A 15,532-nucleotide genomic window follows, 5' to 3' on the forward strand; every position below is an offset into this window, starting at 1 on the left:
TACAACAGCCATTGGTGACAAGATTAAATTTAATTGCACTAGACAAGCATTCTGGCAAAAAAGCCAGTTTCTTTCATAGGATGAAAATCCTGATTATGAATCTCTTCCTTGCCAATCCTGCTAAGTCATACACTTAGTTGCAGCAAGAAACTAGTACTCATCTGTAACTTTTTCTCCCTTCTGCCCCACAACCTAACTGCCAAGTCCTAGAATACTCTTCTTCCTAATTATTCCTCAATTCATCTCTCCATTCTCCCCTTTTCACTGTCACAATATTTTGATCTGCATAACTCAGTCTCTTAATTTATCTTCCTGCTGGATTTTTTCTACTTTTCTCCAACCCATTCTATTACACATAGCACCTGGATGAACTCTGTAAATTGCAAATCTGATGTCATTACCTGCCTAAAATCTTAAGGTCAGACTAGGAAAGGTACAAGCCATATTAAGGAATGAAATCTCCCCAGCCTCTTTGAAAATATTTCTTGATGATGTACAATACCAACTACTTTGTTAGTGCTGATAATCAAGTGTAAGACAAGAACCATCCTACCCCTCATGTAAGTTACGGTTTTTTAGTACCGTACTTCCTTGCACTTTAAGCTCCAGCTATACAAAACCTATCCCCTTGACATGCTAGTTCTTCTTACCTTTAGCCCTGTGTGCATGCTGTTCTATCTGTAACAATTTCCCAACTCATTCATTATTCCTCCTAGCCTTTCTCATCATCGTTCTTCTCTGGAAAGGCTCAGATCCTCATTAAATATTCATCCTTTACTTCTTTTTAAATTCATCACAATTTATTTTAATTATCTAAATCCTCCTTCCGACTGCAAAGTACATGAAGGTAGGAACCACTGTCTCTATCCCAGCACAAAGCACAGTGCTTAAACACAGAACATTATTTCTTGAGGTAGCAGTTATTTTTAAGCTAAATGAGCCGATCTGAGATTACAGAAGAGTTCTCTACTTTTTTTTTTTTTTTTAAAGATTTTTATTTATTTAACAGAGAGAGAGAGAGAGCACAAGCAGGCAGAGCGGCAGACAGTGGGAGAGGGAGAAGCAGGCTCTCCTGCTGAGCAGGGAGCCAGATGCGGGGCTCGATCCCGGACCCTGGGATCATGACCTGCGCCGAAGGCAGCCGCTTAACCGACTGAGCCACCCAGGCGCCCCTCTATGTTTTGTTTTACTCACTAGTCACAACTTAAGACCATTTCATAAGTCATATATACTTTAAACTGAAGGTCTGATTTGACTACTTAAATCAAAGTATTAGAGTATTAACAGCAGAGACATAGAGGCAATATGGAAGAGCAGGGAAACAAGAACAAAATCCTTACTCTCAAAATGTTTTTAATTTGATTAGTATACTGCAGTACACAGTCTGACATCAGAGATGCACAATTTACTAATTCCGTGCATCTTGTTATACGTACTTGTATAGAATATAAACCAGTTAAATATAAAAGAGGTCTGAAAAAGAAAATGCTATGGAAGTGTTAAGGTACCATTCAGAAAAGAAGCAAAACTATGTTTTTTCACTTAAAGCTTCCTTAATCTTTAAAAACAAGTTTACTCGGGCGCCTGGGTGGCTCAGTCGGTTAAGCGACTGCCTTCGGCTCAGGTCATGATCCTGGAGTCCCGGGATCGAGTCCCACATCGGGCTCCCTGCTCAGCAGGGAGTCTGCTCCTCCCTCTCATGCTCTCTGTCTCTCATTCTCTCTCTTGCAAATAAATAAAATCTTAAAAAAAAAAAATTAAAAAAAAAAAAAAAAAACAAGTTTACTCTTCCCGACTGTTTTTACTGTAGTGTTACGTATTTGTAATGTTTTTTTCTTAGATTTTCAATGGAGACTAACAAAAAAATCATCTTAGTCCTGAATTCTTACTAGTTCCACTGCATTTCACATGTACTTCTAAATTTTCACTTATAAAATCAATTCAATTATTCAGAGACAGTACATACACCTTTATAATAAAACTTACTTGAATTACAAAACATTTTTAAAGTTCTATCATTCTATTGCTTATGATAAAGTACTACTAGCTCATACAAATGTGTTATAAGGAAGGAATGTGGGGAATAAAGTGGTATAAAGAAGCAGATGAAGGCTGTTATAAAGAAAACTACCTTAGTTCAGTTTTGAAAAGTTATGAGAAGACTGCACAAACAGCTGAGTTTTGATATACCGAAGGGCGGAAATAAGAAAACAATAAAAAGTCCTAGGCACAGTAGCTATACCAAGAGGAGATGGATGAGAGAGAAATGGGATTAAAATAAAGCAAAATAATCAAAGAGCTAACTCTGGAAGTAGTCAGGTAATGAGAGTTCTAGTTCTAGTCAGCTGACTTGACAAAAGAATCTGAAGTAATCTCAAGAGGATGAGGGGTCTTCATGGTTTTTAAGTATTTAAAAAAAAAGCTTGTCAAAAACTGAGGCACACAATGATTAAACAAAAAGAGATTGTTTGAATTACTAATTTAAGATGAATCAAGTTTAAGTAACAGGACTCTATCTTGAAATCAGTTATAAGAAACATGGTGTAAATAGGCAAAGCAATCAATGATGGAAAAGGCCAATGCTGCACAGTGGAAATGGCACTTTTGGTTACATATAATTTTTTACTTTTTCCTTCATCTCTGTAGAAGATACTGAGTAACAGAAAGTCAAAAGATGGTAAAAAAAAAAAATTATAGATTTTTATACAGGAGGAGTTTATAAAATGTGAAACTGGAGCTATCAACAATTATCCCCTTTATAATTCAAAGTATTATTTGTGTTGCCTCTCATTTTTTAAAAAATGAATCTCAACATCCATTTGTCTATTTTATTATTTGTTCAAAGACCCAGCTTCTAGCTTTGTTTTTTTTCTCTCAACTGTCTTCTATACCAATGATTTCTAGTCTTTACTATTATCAGCTCCTTTCCTTGGGTTTATACCAACATTCATAAAGTTAACCTCCTGTCAAAACACCACTTTCACTGTATTACACATATCTACTTCGTATAGTACTTTCATTATCATTTTAGTTTTAAGTAATCTAAATTATTAAAGTAACTTGCTTGGTCCATGAGAGATTGGAAAATTCTAAATATATCTTTTTGTTATTAACTCTAAATTGTGCAACAGTCAGAGAATAGGGTCTATAGGATACTTACTCTTAATTTTATTGAAGCCTGCTTTCATAAATGTTCCCACATGTACTTAAACAGTGTGTTAAATGCGTAATTCTATACATCTATACATAATTCATCACAATTTAATTATCTAAATCCTCCTTCTGACTGCAAAGTACATGAAGGTAGGAACCACTGTCTCTATGTATAGATGTGTATAATTCTGTTAAGGTAATTGTGTCATACCATTTGTATCTTTGTTGATATTCTTTTTGTCTGCCTGACATAATTCAGAAAGGTGTGTTGAAATCTCTCCCTATAAGAGAAGATTTCCTCAAGTCTCCCTTTAGTTTTATTAATTTATGATTTACATATTTTGAGGCTATTTCATTAGGGGTACACACACATAAAACTTTTATCTTCCTGGTGATTTATCTTTTTTATATCCCTTTTACTTTCAACCTTTCCACATCCTTGTGCTTTATATGTTCTCTTATAACGAACTTAAAAACTCAAATCTAATCAACTGTCTTTTCACTGATGCATTTACTCCTTTACATTTGTTGTTGTTATTCCTGGTGCATAGGGACTTAGATTCTATCATAATTTTTAAATTTATTGTTTCCCCATTATACTCCATACCATTTGCTATTTCCCTCCTTGGGGGGGCAGAAGGAGAGATCTCTTGAAATCTCTTGTGAGACCAGCAAGACCTCAAAGTGTGACTGACAGTTCTTCATTATTCATGGTAGTTCCACTGTGAAAGCCAATTTATATACACATACTTAAAAACTACTCAAGTATCCTAACAGTTATAGGATTTCCATTCATTTTACAGAACACTTTGATAGATGTAATTTAGTAGATACAGGTCTGTCACGAAGAACTAAGTTAGTTTACTTTTGAGATGGGAGTTATATAATAAAAAAAAAGTTTAATATGAAGGAACTACTACTTCGGTATTTTGTTAAAATTCTGTTAAAGTTCATTTAAGGATAACATACACAAATTAGGCATGGTAGAATGTTTATTAAAAAAAATCTTCATGTTTGCAAATTTTAAAACTGTGGTCTCAAATGATAACATGGCCTCTAAGGCTTGCAACCATCTCCTTCACATTTAAACACTACTATCTCTTAATTCTCTGTATTTCCCCCATACTACTTCCTAAGCATAAAAAAAAAAAAATCTACCTATATCATGAAGCAATGAGTATTTCCAAATAGAGTCCTATGAAAACCAAAAGGAGAACAGTACCCAGAAATAAAGCATATTAAATTTTAAAAATTCTGATTTTTTTCAATATTAAAGGCATTAATGGTGTGAGTACATATTTTTATGGTCATCTACTTCAAAAAAGCAAAATCTAGCAATGAGAAATAAATCATTTACTATTAAATACAGTTTAAAAACTATAAATCATGTCAAAGCTTTATTAAAAAGATCTTACAAAAAGCAGGAGTAAAAGATTTACAAATGTTAAGTACTGTTATGCACCGAACTGTTTTCTCCCAAAAGTCATAAATTAAAGCTCTAATCCTATAATATGACCATTCAGAGACAGGGACTTTTAAGGAGATAATGAAGGTTAAATGAGGTCATAAGGATGAGGCCCTCATCCAATTAGATTAGTGTCCTTGTTAAGAGGAAGAGAAACTCAGAGAGCTCAGAGGAAAGTCCATGTGAGGACACATGGAGAAGTTAGCCATCTGCAAGCCAGGAAGAAAAAGACCTTATCAGAAAGTGAATCTGCTGACACCTGAGAAAATAAATTTCTGTTGTTTAAGCCACTCAGTGGTATTTTGTTTTAACAGCCCAAGTAAACTAATGCAACTACAGTAAAAATTAAAATGTCACTTATTTAAAATAGTCCTTATATAAAAAATATCCAGAAGAGTTTGGTTGAATTCTACCTCAGGAACTTCTCAACTATGATGCCTGTATATCCTCTATATGAAGGGTAATGCCATCCACAGCTCACACAGTGATGAGAAAAAAATGAAACATTTGAGAAAGCTTTAATGCTTTGTAAAATGCTACTTACAATGTACATAAAAAAAATGGCCATGACTACCCCTACCCAAGCACAGAAGTATACACAGCAGAAGAAAACATTTACGAAGCATCTAGGACATGATTAGCACTTTTATAAATCTTTCATTGAAGATGAAGATGTCTGCCGCTCTGCCTGCTTGTGCTCTCTCTCTCTCTGTTAAATAGATAAAATAAAAATCTTAAAAAAGTGGAGAGCCTGATGTATAGTTTTATATGTTGTCTGGGCTACCATGATAGCTGGTAAGAAACAATGAAATTCACACTTACTTCTATCTGCTACCAAAGGCCAAATAATATCACATTGTTCAAGTTTATGAGTTTTACTGGGTGTTAATAGCAAAAATCACAGCCCTTACCTCAAAAATAACAAACTTCAAAATTAACAATGTGAAAACCAATGTGAGGCATCATCATCCCTGAATCTCAATAAACAGAATTATAAGCTAAGAACATGATGGTATTTACAGTCTTACCACATTGTGAATATGCAGTTGTATTCCAGATTTATGTGATCTGACATTGTATATAAAGTCACATGATACATTAATTAAAATACTTGCCTAAGTAAGAATATATGTGTAATCAAGTACATTTTAAGATTCCAAAAGGGATTAACAATGGTGTATGTGGCACAAGTTTTTCATTTTGTAAAAACCTGGTATCTCTAAAATACATTTTCCATGTGACTCTTTCCATTACTAAGTTTAGACAAATACTTAGAATAATTAAAATTAGGATTCCTTAGACTATATGAACGGTTAACTTCTATTATAGAGAGTAACCAGGAAAGAAAAACACTAAAGATCTTTAATATAAACGCTATCATTATTATGTGAAACTGGAGTCCAAACCGTTTTCCATTAGATTGTACTTGAGGATTGGTAAGAGGACAGCAGAATATGCAAACATGTTCATCATGTATAAATACATTAAAACATGAAAATTAACATGACATTTTGAGCCTGGCTATGAAAAAAAATGTTTTCTTACTGCCACAAGGGGGTTTGTTTTTATTAACAGATTCAGATTTAAAGATGTACAGCTAACACACAAGTTTAATCTTACCAAGTTGTGATTGGTTTCCATCAGCCATCTGTATCAGAGCACTGTCTTTCTTGTTATACAAAATCTTCACACGCTGCACATCTCCATAAACACCTTTTTTGGAGCCACAGAGAGGTAATCCAAAAATGGAATTAATTTTACATGCAAGTCAGCTGAAGATTATCTTTCTGACATATTAATGAAACATTCAGACATCAACATGATCACTCATTCAAACTCATCATTCTCACAAATGAATAAAGAAGATCAAGATTTTGAACAGTGAATTTTGAAAAGAATAATTTTTGATAAACCCTCAAAGCTATGTGAATGATATTAAATTAAAGACCATGCAAAATAAATCAGCATGCATTAAAACAAATTTTGTGTCTATGGAGAGTTTTAAATAGCAAAGAAAAATAGCAAAAGATTTACTATTCAACTTTAAGCCAAAGTGCTAGCTACAAATAAGAATTAAGGTGAAACAAAAATCAAATCAATAATAAAAGTATAGTGCTAACAATAACATACCGAAGAGGGTAAACAGACTTTGGGGCGTAACCATCTTTAGAAGGAGAGAAGAGCAAGCAGCGTAAGACAAGAAGAGAGAAGAGTCGAGGAAGAGCGGAGATGAACAGATCATCCATAACGAAGGGTGGTTCCCGCAGAATGGTGAGGTGGTCATGGATCATGGTTCAAGGCGGTTAATTGGGGCAAGTTGGTCCGAGGAACATTTGTTCAAGCACAGAAGCATGAACATAGGGAATGGAGACAGGGAATGAAGACAAGGACAAGGAAAATAAAGGATAAGACAGGGAAGGGAATGGGCATTTGGGAAAAGACAAGGAAAGGGAAGGTGAACACACAGGGGAAAAGGATGAAATGGGGAAGGGAAACAGCAATGCAGAAGAAAAAAATAAGGAATTGGGGAACAAAAAAAAAATAAAATATAGGTCAGTACATAGGAAATGCAGGAATTTGGTCAGAAAATGGTTGGTTTATGTACTGTACAAGAAAAACTGAGTAAAATGTAGTCATCCAAGACAAATATGGGTAAAGTACATCTATATCAAAGAGTAAATTACAGCATTTCATCTCAACATAGGGAAGGAAAGCATGCACAGGAATTTTAAACTTTGAACTTTAACTGCATAAGCATGGCTGGTTATGAAATGCAGGCAAAATTCTTAAAAGAAAAACAAAGGCACTCTGATTCAAACATTTTAGCATGCAGAACTGTGAATGACAATAGTATTAAATGATAAAATAAGCTTAATGTTCGTATTAACAGAGGCCAATTAAAAATGAAACAAATATTCAAATTAGACATTGTAAACTGATACATTGAGCTTCCCACATTTCATACCAGCTTTCATAGCAATCAAAATAAAATATACCAGACATAAAATGTACAACTAAAGAAAATAACTCAGCAATAAATTTTATTTAACAAGGGGGGGGGGATAAAGTTGAAAAATATTTTTAGAAGACAATGACTAATAACTGCAAAGAAAAAATTACTAAGAAAGACTGGAAGAGTGCCTCGTCAAGATCTTTGGAAGAACCTTCAAAGAAAAATGTATTAGAGTAGTTCACATAAAATAAGATTTAAAAAAATGCAATGACACATAAGCATGAAATGAACAAGCAAATAATTAGAAAAGGCAAAGAACAAAATTGTTTTACAATTAAATCTGCAAATTAGATCACATTTGCCTTTGAGAACAACAAAAAGAAAAAGCCATACTTTAGTACTTCACCATATTTTTCTTAGGAAAAATAGGTAGTTAGGTTAAAAATAATAATAATAATAATAATTATATATATAAAGAGATATGACTGTCTAAGGAAATTATTACCTAAACAAGTACATAGATTTTATTCAGAAGTAGAAACATACAGAAAATACTTTGACTAATGAATGTACATAAAAAGAAAGGCAAGTGCAAAATGAAATAAACATGAGAAACTTTCACAAATGAAATGGAGTTAAAGAATAAACATCAGAAAATTATTTTACTAACCTCTTCATTTAAATTGCTAACCAACAGGACTGTATTGCCACCAGCTGAGACTCCAGGCATACCCACTCGGCCAGCAGCAGCTGCAGCAGCTGCTGCAGCAGCATTTGGAATAGCCAAAGGACTCAGAGCTCCTGGAACAGCTGCAACAGGAAGCCCTAATTTTAAAATAAAGCATATTTTACGAAACACACACAAGTCGTTTACAAAAACCAATTTAAGCACGATGGCTGCATGGCTTAGGGCTGACCATTCCAAATGGTTCCTGAAAGTCAATTTTTATAACATTTAGAAAAATGTTTTGCTGATAATGTAGTAATTAGAGAAAATTAACTGGTTTCAATGAAATCATTAAATATTAGGGCTAAGGTACATACCTGTAGTATGCTAAAAAATTAAATACATAACATTCCATTTCCTATGGAAAAGCAAACAAAGCATAAAGAATATGATATTTCTAAGTCAGAAACTTGAAAAATTCACTTCCATGGTTTATAGCAAGAAGGCACATCTAAAATAAATATCTTCAACAATAACTCAACACATTGTTATACAAGTGCTTCTTCATAAACTCATACTTGAAATCAGACAATTACAGTTTATGAAACAAATATAGTAAGTTCTTCAGTTCTTGGAGACATATCACCTGGAACACATCATTATTTAATTATAATTAATTCATTCAAATGACCTAAAGAAAATCTTACCAAAGTTTATTTGCCTTAATTTCACACTCAAGTAGTCATAATGAACACAACAAATTTCTCAAAGACAACATTTCCCCAGTAGAAAGACTGAGAAAATGTCACTGTTAACACGCAAGCTTTCTCTTTCAGTCTTTTCCCACCTTTTGCCTACCAGTTTTAACATTTCCTTATTTCAATTGTTCTCTTTTCCAGTCTTACTATTGTTCTATCATCTTTAAGATATGCCAGTCATTTATTCTAGAGAGAATTTTGTCTCACCATCTTATTCAAGAATAAACTCAAAATCCTTCCCTCCCTTCAATTCTTCCATTCTAGTTTATATCTCAATAAATACTAGTTCACTAATTAATTATATTTTTCTCCTTCCCATGAAAAAGGAAACATCCAACCTACATGAAGTTAATTCATGACATACCTGGATAGAAATGGCCCTTAGTACTGTTGTCCCGTTAAGTTCATATTCTATTTCTTCTTTTCTCTTTCCACCAGCCTTCTTGTGTATGTCATAAGGATGTGATGTTGCCTTTGGTTTCAGATCTCTTAATATTTTAGCCAAGTTTTTTTTTTAATCTTTTTACTTTATAGAAACTGATTTCATTGACAGTCTGAAGGGTTAAGAGTCACAATTCTTAATATCTGCAGTTTGACTTACAAATTTTTTTTTTTTTTTTTAAGATTTTATTTTTTTGACAGAGAGAGAGACAGCAAGAGGGAACACAAGCAAGGGGGAGTGGGAGAGGGAGAAGCAGGCTTCCTGCCCAGCAGGGAGCCCTAAGCGGGGGCTCAATCCCAGGACCCTGGGATTATGACCTGAGCCGAAGGCAGATGCTTAACGACTGAGCCACCCAGGCGCCCCTCCCTCCAATTTCTTTTTCTCTCTTCTCTCTGAGCAGTTCAATAGTGGAATAATATTTTTTTTCAATCTTTTTGTGGATGAGCTTTAGTGCTTTTGGCCCACTTTTCCAGATTCCCCCTTCTTCTTACTTCTCCATTTTCTTTTTTATATTTTAACTCTTTGTTATGGAAAATATCCAACATTAAAAAAAAAGAGACTAGAATAACAAACCCCACACACCCATCACACTGGTTTAAAAAGTATTAACTCATGGCACTCATGGCCAATCTTGTTCCATCCGCTCATCCATTTTATGTATTATTTATTTTTCATCCTTTTTTATTTTAAAAGTAAAACCCAGAAACAAGTATCTAATTTTAAAATAAAAACTTCTCATGTCTTTAGTAGTCTTTGATGCCTTTTTGGATCCACTACTGTGGTGGACCTTTGCAACCAACTATTCTACAGCATTTCAAACTTCCCCATATTAAATACTGTAGCTCTCATTATACTTTATAGGTTGTTTCCATTAAATATTCAATGGATAGCTTAATTTGCTGCCAATGAAAATGACCTCTCCCCCTCCTCCTTTAATTATCATTCCTTGAAAGTATTTTTCAGATAGTTGTGGCTCAGTGTACATAGCATTCAACTAAAGTTGATAACACAATTATTCAATAATTGGTGGCAGAAACTCCAGATGTAGGCATTACATTGTCAAATCATTCCCTTGTTTCCCTGCCTTTAATTTGCTACTCTTCAGTGGAAAAAGTAACTTAAAATTCTGTTAAGTTTCTTGGTCTTAATGGGTTCCAGTCAGTGGCCCAAAACAAACACCAACAACAATACATGGCATGCAGAAGAAAAAAGTTCAGTAACAATCCTCAAATTCCTTCAAAAGATTTTTTTTAAATCCATTAAAGAAAGACATTTGAGCAGCTTTTGTCCACAATAAAAAATTAAATCAGTTTAATTTCTGGTTTCATTTCCAATTCTACTAGACAAACAATTTTCAGGGCCCACTAAACCAAAATAATTTAACTGTACAACTAATTATAATTAGATACCAAAATTAATCTAAACAATTTCTTAAATCCCTGGCATTTCCCTGTCCATCTCTTGACTCTTACCGTCATCTTCTGTTTATTAAAATACTCCTATTTGATAGAATTGTCTTGAACTTTGTATCCCCACACTGAAAAAGTTCTCAATCTTCTTGGTCTCAGGACCCCTTTACAGTAAACTCAGAAATTACTGAGGACCACAAAGACCTTTTGTTTATTTGGATTATATCAACTGATATTCAACATATCAGAAATAAAAAACAAGAACTGTTTTAAAAAGAACAAGAACACATGATCCCCTATTCTATTAGCCTTCAGAGTAATGTATGCTAGGTGAGAGTAAGAGTCAAAAGACAATATTTTAGTATTGTCATGAATATAGTTTTGACTTTGTTAGAGTCCAAGAGATCTCTAGGTATTTTGTGAACCACTGCCATTATACTTGGTATGATATTTTGTACATATGAGGTTAAGAAATACTAAGGAATTAAAAAAATACATTTACTCATTTCAAAGAAAATGCTGTAAGAGAGTATGGGTATAGACGAACCATGAGAGACGATGGACTCTGAAAAACAAACTGAGGGTTCTAGAGGGGAGGGGGGTGGGGGGATGGGTTGGCCTGGTGGTGGGTATTGAGGAGGGCACATTCTGCATGGAGCACTGGGTGTTATGCACAAACAATGAATCATGGAACACTTCATCTAAAACTAATGATGTAATGTATGGGGATTAACATAAGAATAAAAAAAATAAATAAAAGAAAAAAAAAAATAAATAAAAAGAAAAAAGAATGTTAGACATGCAGATAGATTACACACTACTGACACTTCCAGAATTAAGTTCTAAGTCATCTATTACTCATATTTCCCTGTTGACATTTTAAGGAAAATTATTAATTCATGAAATATAAACTACCAATCTACCTAAATTTGATATATCAATCTAAACACGACAGTCTAAGCTTAATACTTCATTTTTGCAGAAAAGCTTCTTCTGAAATACACCTCTACAATGTCAATATACAATTCAACAATCTCATGAAAACTTCACCAAAATATTCAAAGGTGATAGAAAATTTGTTCTAAGAAACTTTAAATATTCAAGACAACTGTTTTTGAAATACATTTCTTGTTGAAATCTGGGTTTTACAATGAAGGTAGGTAACTTGGTGGCACAAAATTATTTAAAACATCAAGACTTACGGAAAAATGATCACTGAGAATTAAAAGAAAACTGAAATTAATTTAAAATAGTAAGGGGAAAATTAAAAGTCCAGGCTGGAGTCTTAGTGTGACAGATTTGCAAGACTTTTTTTTTTTTAATGCCAGGAAATGTCACCTTTTATTAACACTGCACTTTAAGTAACAATAAGACTGCAAATTTTCTAGTGAGAAAATGGGCTCAAAGGAGATGCAATTTACCTCCTTCTAGTATGGAGGTAATGGGAAGCTTAGCAAAAAGTGGAATGTAAGCTGTGAGATCCCCCCATTGTTGCTACTACTATCCAAAAGCTACTTCATGTCTCCCCACTTTTCCATTTATTATCACTTATCCATTTATAATCTGGGTCACTGTGCTAGTGTGTCAGGTTATGATATATTCTTTTTAAATTTTATTTTATTATGTTAATCCCCATACATCATTAGTTTTTGATGTAGTGTTCCATGATTCATTGTTTGCGTATAACACCCAGTGCTCCATTCAGTACGTGCCCTCCTTAATACCCATCACCAGGCTAACCCATCCCCCCAACTCCCTCCCCTCTAGAACCCTCAGTTTGTTTCTCAGAGTCCATAGTCTCTCATGGTTTGTCTCCCTCTCCGATTCCCCCCCCTTCATTCTACCAAGTCATTTTTCTTCATTTTAGGAAGCCCAGAGTATGGTGTAAAAGTACTTTAAGAGATTAGGGCAGTCACTGTCCTTGATGCCACTAGCATGTACTTTTCTTCCACTATTTCCTCTCCGCCACCCCCCCTCCCCAGACTGATAACTTAGAAAAGCTATTTAAGCCATCTTCACACAGTTCTAAATCCCTGGAATTAGTCTTGAGTTTTTACTGGACTTTTAAAGCCTCTAATGAAAGATTCTACAATTTCTCTCAGTATACTCTTCTCTGAAAAATTACTGTCAATTAGGAAAAAAAAATTTAGGTTTAATCTAAATGTCTTCTACAATAAAAACAACCTACAAAATATTTCATGATCAGCACTACTTATACCATAGTAATTCTGAAAAATTCTGTATTGTATTTTTCATATTAACTCCTAGCTGTAAGTCAATAAATTTACCATCTTCCCTTTGTAAAAATAGTATAAAACATGTTACATACATTGGCTCCAGCAAATTATTTTTAGCTGTAATTTTAATGATTTACATCTTTAGCTAAGGCAGTAGGTATGCTGGAAAAAAAGATTATTAATGCATGCTGATGATGAGAGATCAAAAATACCTGTTCTACTTCCAGGACTGTTATAACAAAATAATATTGAAGAGCTTCATAAACTGCCATACAAAGGTATCACAGGGATACTTTCCATGTGAAATGATCTTCATCAGGTGGGCCACCCAGACATTTTGAGTGACTCGGCAATTTTATAAACTGCTCATGTTAGTTCTGTCACCTTATTATTACTAACCCTTACTCCACTGAAATGGATGAACACACAGCCATGTATAGGATACAAAGTCCAGTGGGATGAAGGGATATAACTTACTTATCTGTCCCTCTTCCCTTAAGGTCACATAGACATCCTTAATCTTGTTCAGAAGAATGAAAACTTTTTGTTAACTTACTTTAAATCATTTACAAATTTATCTATGATTTTTTGTAAGATTTATGTTTTAGATTTACAGAAAAACTGAAGATTCTACAGAGTTCCTATATAACCTGGGTACTTCCTTCTCCCTTTATTAACATCTTACATTAGTATAGGATAGTTGCTGCAATTAATCAGCCAATATTGATATATTATTATTAACTAAAGTCCATACTTTGCCAGACTTCCTTGGTGTGCATCTAATATCCTTTATTGTTCCAGGATCCCATATTACATTTAGTCATGTCTCCTTAAGCTCCTGTTGACTATGACAATTTTATCCATGATTTTTAAAGATATAGAATTTGTTTTATCCCTTCATTTCCCAATCTAAAACTTCTTTACTCTGGTTCAAGACATCTGGTAGTTGTCTCTCATACTACTGAAGAGAGGATAGGGGGTGGGACTTTGAGGCCCTTTCTAATTCATCAAGTATAGGGTCTTGGGTGGGGAGGGCAGTTTTTTACATTTTATTTCCTGATTTGAAACTGAAACTTTCACTTTTGAAAAGAATGACAAACGGTATTCTTTCCTGAAACAATCCATTCCTCCTCTTCTACCACCTTCCTTTCAATTCCTTATTTTGCCTGCTGGAATGCATTCTCTTTTCTACCATTAACAACTACATTTTTCTTCAATGTGTTCCTTAGAGAAACTTTTCGATTAAAAGCTTGCTTTATCCTAATGAAACTTTTCTTATAACCCTCTCAAAGTCATTTTTATCTCCCTAAACCTTCCCCAAAGGAAGGAAAAAGGATGCATTATTCATCATTTCCACCCTACCACCCAATGTTGCTTTCCTACTGCAGTTCTACCACCATCAATTAAGACAGATTCTGCATCCAATCATTTCTCATCAAAACAACCATCAGGTCACTGGAATATTTTCTCTCATCACAGAAAGACTTTAGCACCTGGCTTTATTTCCTCCTTCTCTCCCAAGCCCATCATCATTTTATGATACAGCAAATACCCTTGGTTCACAATTTCTTTAAAACTTCTTTGACAATTTTTACTACATCAATCCATTTTAGCAACTTCTCTTGCTACATCTTTGATTTTTCTCTTTTTCCAATATTTAAAATCCCCTTTCCTGACTTGATTCTTCCATCTTTCTCAATTCTCCTACTCCATACAATTACTGAACCCACTTTTGGCCTCTATGTTGACTAGTTCCCTTTCCATTTTTCCTTGGCTTAACTTTACAATGTAGCCTAAGTGGTTTTTTTGATGTTCTTCAATGCCACTCATGGATAAGTCCAATCTTGTATTTTAGCTAAGCTTTCATCTGGGTATTAGAGTGAAAACATTCCAATTTTAGTATATGTGCTGCTGTAGTGAGCACTACAGTGAAAACACACATACACACCCCAAAACTGATTCCATAAACATTTTGGTATTTAACATTAGCTGATATCCAAGTCTATCTGCAAGGATTCCCTACAAACCCATCAGACTTAAGCCCCACATCCTACTCTCAATCTTGGTATGTTCAGAAAGTCTAAGAATGAGATCAGAATTTCCTCAAATTTTTCAACCAACTTCAAAAGTACTCCCTTTTTTCATCTGTTTCCCCCTTTTCCCTTTCTTCATAAAAACACAGAATGGTGAGAAGAAAGAATATGGACTACATAGCTGATGACTTCAGTTCTGGCCCCAGCTCTGCCCCTACATTCCAACCCCCTCCCCATATTTCTATGTGAGCTTGATAATAATCCCTTCTAGTTCTCACAATGATCCTAAGCAAGTACTTTTTTATTTTTTTAGGCTCCAGCATTTTCACTATACTCTAGATCCAATCCTCTACAATCAATTCTAGGACTTAAGCTAGCCTTAAAAACACATACTAGGGGTGTGTGGTGGCACAGT

The 15,532-nt window shown here is 34.1% G+C and overlaps 1 protein-coding gene across 5 annotated transcripts in view; it reads right to left on the bottom strand.

Annotated features, from left to right (window-relative positions):
- PTBP2 (polypyrimidine tract binding protein 2) overlaps nucleotides 1-15,532 on the bottom strand; it is a 95,918-nt gene that overhangs the window by 3,348 nt on the left and 77,038 nt on the right. For 3 of the 5 annotated variants that reach the window (XM_035017969.1, XM_035017966.1, XM_035017964.1), the window contains exons 9-11: nucleotides 8,242-8,396; nucleotides 6,749-6,782; nucleotides 6,239-6,331 (exon numbers count right to left, since the gene is read on the bottom strand). In XM_035017969.1, coding sequence (XP_034873860.1) covers nucleotides 6,239-6,331; nucleotides 6,749-6,782; nucleotides 8,242-8,396 — 282 coding nt within the window. The remainder of the gene's footprint in view (nucleotides 1-6,238; nucleotides 6,332-6,748; nucleotides 6,783-8,241; nucleotides 8,397-15,532) is intronic. The other 2 variants (XM_035017968.1, XM_035017967.1) reach the window with 1 other exon arrangement.

Source organism: Mirounga leonina, unplaced genomic scaffold, assembly GCF_011800145.1.
Source record: "Mirounga leonina isolate KUSES-001 unplaced genomic scaffold, KU_Mleo_1.0 Mir_173, whole genome shotgun sequence".
Taxonomy (NCBI): domain Eukaryota; kingdom Metazoa; phylum Chordata; class Mammalia; order Carnivora; family Phocidae; genus Mirounga; species Mirounga leonina.